Source organism: Azolla caroliniana, unplaced genomic scaffold, assembly GCF_043228905.1.
Source record: "Azolla caroliniana isolate FFs.n. ecotype wild unplaced genomic scaffold, voAzoCaro1.0.p SCAF_1397, whole genome shotgun sequence".
NCBI classification, from domain to species: Eukaryota; Viridiplantae; Streptophyta; class Polypodiopsida; order Salviniales; family Salviniaceae; genus Azolla; species Azolla caroliniana.
Genome location: NW_028231832.1, coordinates 1 through 7,758, shown reverse-complemented (window position 1 = coordinate 7,758; position 7,758 = coordinate 1). Strand labels below are relative to the sequence as shown.

General features: G+C 38.2%; 1 protein-coding gene across 1 annotated transcript; it reads right to left on the bottom strand.

Moving 5' to 3' along the window:
• Positions 1 to 233: 233 nt before the first annotated feature.
• On the bottom strand, positions 234 to 2,299 carry LOC147847185 (chaperone protein dnaJ 20, chloroplastic-like). Its single transcript, XM_087339471.1, has 2 exons — positions 1,883 to 2,299; positions 234 to 697 (listed from the first exon to the last, which is right to left on the bottom strand). Exons 1-2 carry the CDS (start codon positions 2,153 to 2,155, stop codon positions 560 to 562), a joined length of 411 nt encoding a protein of 136 aa, XP_087195597.1. The 5' UTR covers positions 2,156 to 2,299; the 3' UTR covers positions 234 to 559.
• Between the last annotated feature and the right edge of the window lie 5,459 nt (positions 2,300 to 7,758).

Genomic DNA, 7,758 nt, shown 5'->3' with positions numbered 1-7,758 from the left:
AAAGCAAAAGAGCATTTCAACCGATGCATAGCTTAACAATTGCGGAAAGGGATTTGGCTTTGGAAAAAAATCGAGCGAAGCCTTATTTTGAGTTCCTCATCTACAAAGACCTATTAAATATCAAAGCTCATAATTTTTGTGGAAATATGGGAGCCTTTTAAATAGGCTGGCTTAAGCTATTAACATTTGAACATACGGAGGATGTAAAGGCAAAAGAAGAAAACTCAAAGCTATGAGTGAATACATAATTTACCTTTTAGTATATACATATATCCCCATCCATATCTTATCTTTACATGAGAAGAGCTAAAGCATGGTGGACATTAGCATCCAACCACGAAAGGTCTTGCTTTTGGAGGATGGAGAACATATTCTACGTCTAGAGGATATACGTACTAGAATAGATGAGATAGATTTACATGGGGAATGGCTTGATAAAACTGAAGGTTTCACATAGAAGTTCGCAATGTTTGAGTTATCACCTACGATTATTATGATCGTAATAATCGTATGCCTTTCGCGAACAAAAGACAACCTTTCCAGTATACGGAAGCTCACTTCAGCTCTCCTGACATGCATTTTTTTGGCGCATACGTGAGGCCCACGAGTCATTTCTCCGTTCCTTCATGAAGCTCCGAAGCTTAAGCTCAGAGAGTTGGATCTCCCAATGTGACCTCCAATCGGAAGGCTGTGCCTCCTGAGTAACACAAGAGAATAAAGGAACCATTCAAAAATTATGATGGGACCCAGACACTCAATTCTTTCTACAAAGTAAGCTCTTTTTTTTTTTTAAGAAGGAGAGTCCTCCTCACATTATTTCTATTAGGAGAAAGAAACTATACAATACTAGGATGGACTGGATCGACCCCATTTAACTAAATGTCAACACATTATTTTGATTACAAAGTTTTAATAGTCTCCCATGGCTTGGCTTGCTTGACACCTTATTTCTAATTCGAAAAGTTGTAAGGCACCCCGAAAGGATCGGACTCCTTATCTGCACTCCAAATAAGAGTGCTTTCATATGGTCGCGGTTCTTTGAACACATAGCCTTGCTCGTACCTAAGCATATAAAAATTGACCACCATGTTCCCTAAATTTTTACTAGCTTCCCAAAATAACCCTAAACCCACTTTCGGACACTATGTGTAGCTACCCATGGTTAACCAAACCTCTTATCTCTAATTCTATGTGCTAAACCATGGTTAACATTTAGAATAGCATCATAAGCTAACTATGGTTAGTCCAACCAAGTAACCTTCACACCTATGTACTGTCACTGGTTAACTCAACCACTTTGACCTTCAAACTCTATGTGTAGTTAACCATGGTTAACCTTGACCTCATGTGCTAACCATAGTGACTGAACCTTCAACATCTATGTCCTAGGCATAGTAAAACCCAACCATTGAACCTTCAATCTATGTGCTTGGCATGGTAAAACCCAACCACTTAACCGTAATCTCTATGCGCTAACCGTGGATAACATTCGAATGGCACATGACCTAACTAGTAACCATGGTGAAACCAATTACTTATAATAACGCTCTATGAGCTAATCATGGTTAACCCCACAATTAACACCAACTCTATGTGGAGCCAAGTAATTTTCAAGCTCGACATCTAGCCAACCATGGTTAAATGAAACCCATTAACCTTTGATCTCTTATTTGTAGCTAACCATGGTTAAAGAAAGAACCCGAATTAACCTTTGATCTCTTATGTGTAGCAAACCATGGTTAGACTCCAACCACCTAAACCTAAATATAACCTCTATTAGAAGAAGCTAACCATGGATAAGCAGAAACTAAACCTTAACCATTAGAGTCTGACAGAAAACCGATCAATAGGAGGAGAAGGAAAAGAAGTAAAGGAATGGTACCTTATATATCTTTCCTGTGGCTCTGCCCATACTCGTGGCATGATCGTAGATAGCTCTTCTTCTTGGGTCAGAGAGGGTTTCATAAGCCTCTTGTATTTCAATAAACCTTCGGGTGGACTCCTCTGTTAGATGAGAGGAGCAGACATCTGGATGATATCTGAGAGCAAGCTGCCTGTATGCTTGCTTTATATCAGAAAGACCCACATGGGGCGGGATCTCTAGCAGGTCATAGAGTGTTGAGGAGGGGGAGGATCGAGCACACACCAATCTCATGGATTGGTCCTCCTTCTTCGTCTTCGTCTTCGTCTTCTTCCAAGGGGAGGTGTTGGTATGTGCAGAGTGAAAGAGCTTCGTATCAGAAGGAGAAGAAAAGGAGGAGGAGAAGGAGGAGAAGGGGATAGCGTGTGGGAGAGAGGAGGACATCAGAGAAGAAGAAGAAGAAGAAGAAGAGGAGGAGGGGGGGGAAGGTTGAGAGCTCTTTGTTTGGATCACTTTGGTATTAAATATGTATGTAAAGGCTAAAGCCATTCCTCGCTAGAACTCAATTCACTCACTCTGACTCACCTTTACCTCACCGAGTCAAAAAGCATCTTCTGGAGAAAACAAAAGGAAGACCTCCTATTGAGGCTCAGGCTCTCGGTTTAGGCTCAGGCTCTCGGCTCAGGATTTCAGCGGCTTGATCTGATTTTTACGCTCTGGCATGCTACTATTGCCATAATGCACCCCTTTTTTTTAACCCATCAAACCATTCACCCAACATTGTATAAACACCCGGCTTTCCGAATTCGGGCGTTACCTAGATAGAGCAACCAAACTCTCGATGCACATTCTCTAGGTATGGTTAAGAAAAGATTATTGCCCTCGCAACATATACATGGCATAGAGCGATCGTTTTGCATGAAAAGAACGTCGAGCCGCATGAGTTTTTAGCTCGCGGAAAAATAGGAGGTAGAGTGTATTTCACTGCGAAACAATGTGAGAATCCGCCATTCCAAATAGTCTTTATTGCATCCAATTTTCAAATAAGTTATAGGTTCTATTCGCACGTAATGGTTGAACAACTTTGAAAGTATGCCTCATGCATGCTACTGTAATGAATGAAGAGACAAATATTTGTTCAATATGATTACTCCAAACAAAAACCATTTTGTGCCCAAAGCATTGACATTTTCCGTAGCCATTTGTAACTTCCAATTCCTTCAATGGCAAGTAAATATTTTGTGGTGGAAACTTCTAAGAAACTTGACACCTTTTTAGTCATGCTCATCAACACAATATATACTAGAGATAGGTCATTAGGGGTTCTAAGTCAGGGTGATGCTTTTGTTTTCTTAATGTAATATATCATTAGTAACTACCAAAAGGTGTTTTGTCATTGTTATTATTACCATTTAGCATGAGCCTTCAATGTTTCTAGAGAATAACACATTCGATGAGGTGTGTTTTTCAACATCTTGACACTTGTTGAAGCCATTTCTGTTTATGGATATTATGTTTTGTTTAATAAAACTTCCAAAATGGAAGGTTAAACAAGAGAAAAAAAACTTTGTGGCGGAAAGGGTTACATAATCCAACTCGAGAGGCCATATATTTATGTTTTCATGGAGTGTCTCATTTTTGTCAACATTGTTATCTGTCTTTGCTCTACTCAACGAGAAAGCTAAATCGAAATGAAAGGGGGGAAAAATCTTAGTAGATGGTATTGCGTGTGTTTAAGCCTTATCGTTCTCGTTATTCTTAACCACTAACTCTCATAGCATTGTCCCACATAAAAATCCACCTTTTTTAAGAATTGTCAATCCACACATCCATCTAGTTCATGCATCTTATATGGTCCATCTTGTTGATCCCTTACACTATTTCCACAATAATTAGTTTGGTACGCATCGTGATCTTTTATTTTTTGTGGTGTCAAGAAAATTATATTATGAATTATTATTTGATACCCTACATATACAAATGGACCATAAGGCAATATGAATCCTCGTTAATTTTGAAAGGAATGTGAGTTGCATTGGAAGTCAAAGCAAAGAAATATCATAAAAGAGTTGCACAATAAGGAGGCCTAACTTATTTTCGTAAAGATAAACCCAATTCTTTTGTGTGGTAACCTTCTCAAGGGCTACATATGGACATTCGAATATGACAAAAGACGTTCTCATATGGGTTTCTTTTGTGTGTGTAGTTATGGAGAAGGATATGAGCAATATACTTCAACATTCCACATCTCTGATTACGACAAATTTATGGGTACATATATCTACAAATGTTTATTTTTGCTTGCATGTATGGATATCACATCAATTGATGGATAGGCCATTTTCTATTTTCCTTCTTAATATCAATATGATGATTTTGAAATATTTTCCGACCTCATTGATTCCCTTTTGTACAAAAATGAGTCATCTCTTCTACAAAGGAAATAAGAGGGAACAATGCACCTCTCGAGTCTCTCCCCTCTTCATTTCTTCCAAGATTTGCATGATTACTTTAGTAGTTCAATACTAAGAAAGTTTACCACAAAAGTTTGTCCTTAGACTTGAGTCTTGATTAACAATAACTACCATACATACCAATTTACCTTTTGGGAAAGTTTCACAAAAACCATCCAAATTTTGAAGCTCACCAAAGCAATGGCATTAAGACGTGCATAATGATTATGGAGCCAAAAGGAAATGCTTGTTCACCTTTGGACCATTCGAATGCTAATAGGCCCCAATCAAGCTTTAATGACCCTAATCATCCTTGTAATCAATTGCTATTAGTAAGTATGGACATATATAATCAACCAACAATCATCATGACGATCAAGTAGAAATCCCCACTATTTGAATCCCCTTCACCCAAATTCAATGCGATTATAATCTACCACATATCCAACAAAAAGAAAAAGCATAAACATCTCAATAATTTGTCATTTTATGTTGAATCATATTATTATTTTTCCCATGTCACAATAATATATGAGTCATGTTTGTTTGTTTTCTTCTATGTACTTATGTACATTTATTAGAAAAAGCTATCTTTCTTATGCTCTCTCTAGCTAATTACTTGGGAACTTATATTGCTACTCATCATAGAGGTACTTTATTCAACGAGATTGGTTGCATCAGTTTTTTGGTGGCATGGCACAAATAATGATGGTAAAAGTAGTTTAAACTAATTTGCCTTTTTCTTTGAAGAATTTGAAATAGTTTTCATTTTTGGAAGCTTTTATGATTTTTCGAGTATATGATTTGAGCCAACATTGTCCTATTTTTTTATCAATTGTTGCATATTTTTGTTGTTCTTTTGGAAAAAACAAACAATTGAACATGAAAAAAAGTTAAAAGACGGGAGAAGCTTTGAAAAATAAACATCCCCCTCGATTCTTCATCATTGGTAAATCTCAAAGGCGTAAGCAATAGAGACATTTTGTCAAGCAATCACGATCTGCAAACATTTACATTTGCATGCACTATGAAGAAGAGACTCAAAAAGTTCTTGAGTCCCCACAAGTGTGAAATGGAACAAAAACTAATGCAATCAAATTTTAAATAAATATAAACCCAATAACTTGGCTTCTCTTAGAGGATCACTCACTCTGTCTGGCTTTTTCGTAATTAGCTTACCCTAATGGCAAGCTAACATTTACATTTGCATGCACTATGAAGAAGAGACTCAAAAAGTTCTTGAGTCCCCACAAGTGTGAAATGGAACAAAAACTAATGCAATCAAATTTTAAATAAATATAAACCCAATAACTTGGCTTCTCTTAGAGGATCACTCACTCTGTCTGGCTTTTCGTAATTAGCTTACCCTAATGGCAAGCTATTAGACTACTAATCGTAGTCTCAATTACTACATATATATTCTATTAATTTACTAAATGCCACTATGGAATGCAGTGGTTGAACATATGACCTTCTTGTTTCTTTATTGTCTCCATCAAGCAAAATTACCAACGAAGCTACATCCATCTAGTCTCTCTCTCTCTCTAACCAATTGAAATCATGGCCATGGAAAGGGGTCGTCAAATACATGCTTAAGGTTCGAAAAAAGTTCCTCAACTCAACTTCCTAGAGTCGCATGGGAAGCAAACTAAAAGATCCAAAATACACTAGAACATAAAATTTTGCGTTCTAGAGTCATAATGTGGCATGTTCAAAGGTAGAAAACAGGGGAAAAGGGGATAGTCACAAAGTTTGAATATGTACATACCAAAAAAATACCTAATGGTTGTTGCCATTGCAGAATTTGAATCTTCACCATCACAATTATAAAGGAATCTTGAGAATCAAACTCAACTTCCCTAGGGTGGGAACACACCTTAGGAATAACCAAATGTGTGAACATCCCACCACTTTGTATCATAACTAACGTGTCATAAAGTTAAGTCCTATGACACATAGTTACGAGGTAGTTAAGTCTACACCTCCTTCCCAATAGGTGGTTGTAGTGAGAGAACATAGAGAGAAGGTGACTACATAAGCACCTTCTCCACTTGTTGTTGTTGGTTGTTTATTCTATTGTTAATGTAACAATTTTATTGTTTTCTGTATACGTTGTGTTTTATTTCTCTCTCTCTCTCTCTCACACACACACATCTCTTCCGCTGCACAAGATCACACCCAATTCTTTACATGGTATCAAAGCGATTGGTAACTTGATCCAAGCCCGCCTGCGCGTGTTGTGCTTACGCTGATGTTCACGAAGAACCGACTTATCGTTGTAGCAACAACCCTGCACAATTCGTATCACAAAGAAGAAAAAATCACAAGTTGACCACCATGAACACTCAGATTGACAACTCTCTCCCCAATGAAAAGCGGACAAAAACAACTTCATATATTGGAAATACAAGATGCACCAATACCTTGTCAACCAAGGTTATTGGAGTTATATCGAGGGAGCACAAGAAACGCAAGTCAACCCAACACACGCCGACTACCCAGCATGGGAGCAAGTGTCAAGCCATGTGTTGTATTACCTTGCATCATGTGTTCATTATCACATGTTCGACTACATTCGAGAGGCCAAAACGCCAAAGGAGGCGTGGGGGAACCTCAAAAAGATATTTGTGGCCAACACAACTGTATGAAAACTTCAACTTTGTTAGAGTTGAACAATATCCAACCGAGGGATATGTCAATCGACCGCTACACCTTGAAGATCAAGGATTTGTGCGACTCCCTCGGGTAAATCAATGTCAACATTGATGACGATGAAATGGTGCAAATATGCCTCAGTGGCATAGCACCACGGTTCGGCTACGCAATAAGGTCGTCATCCTCACAAGGAGAAATCGTCCTTCCTTCTTTGATCTCCAGTCGATGCTACTGGTCGAAGAAAATCATGTCCGAATAAGGAGCAATGCCCAAGAAGGTCACATGCCCTATTCGAACTCGGATGGAAGAAGGGGACTACCACAAGAGACATGACAACAATTATGTCAAGATTCAAACTCTTGACCTCTTGTATTATAGTCAAGTGTTATATAGTAACCACACATTCAAGTACATGGTTGTGCTATGTATATTTTCGTAGATTATCTATTCACATTCTAGGAGTTTTTAGAAAGTTCTAGAACTAGAAGGTTCAAGAGGGTTCTAGAATATTCTCCAAAATATTATAATCCATGTACTTCAACTCACAGTATAAATACTTGTAACCTCCTCGGTCCCTTTCAAGGGATTCAACACCAGTCATTGACACATCAATCTAGTATTCTCACTTCGCCTCATCTTTGTCTCCTTGACCTCTATTTTTGTCTTCATGCTCTCATGTCGCTCACAACATCTAGAGTTCCTAGCCTTGTCACATCTAGCTCCAAGTTCATCCGTCACTCGTAGCCCCATCATATGTGCTCCGTCCTTGTTTGCGCTTGGTGTGTCTGT

What these genes read in the sequence shown, in the direction of transcription:
- LOC147847185 (XM_087339471.1), bottom strand. Translation starts at nt 2,155, where the DNA reads ATGAGATTGGTGTGTGCTCGATCCTCCCCCTCCTCAACACTCTATGAC. An exon ending in CCACAGGAAAGATATATAAG is followed by an intron (nt 698 to 1,882) that starts GTACCATTCCTT and finishes TGTGTTACTCAG; the next exon opens with GAGGCACAGCCTTCCGATTG.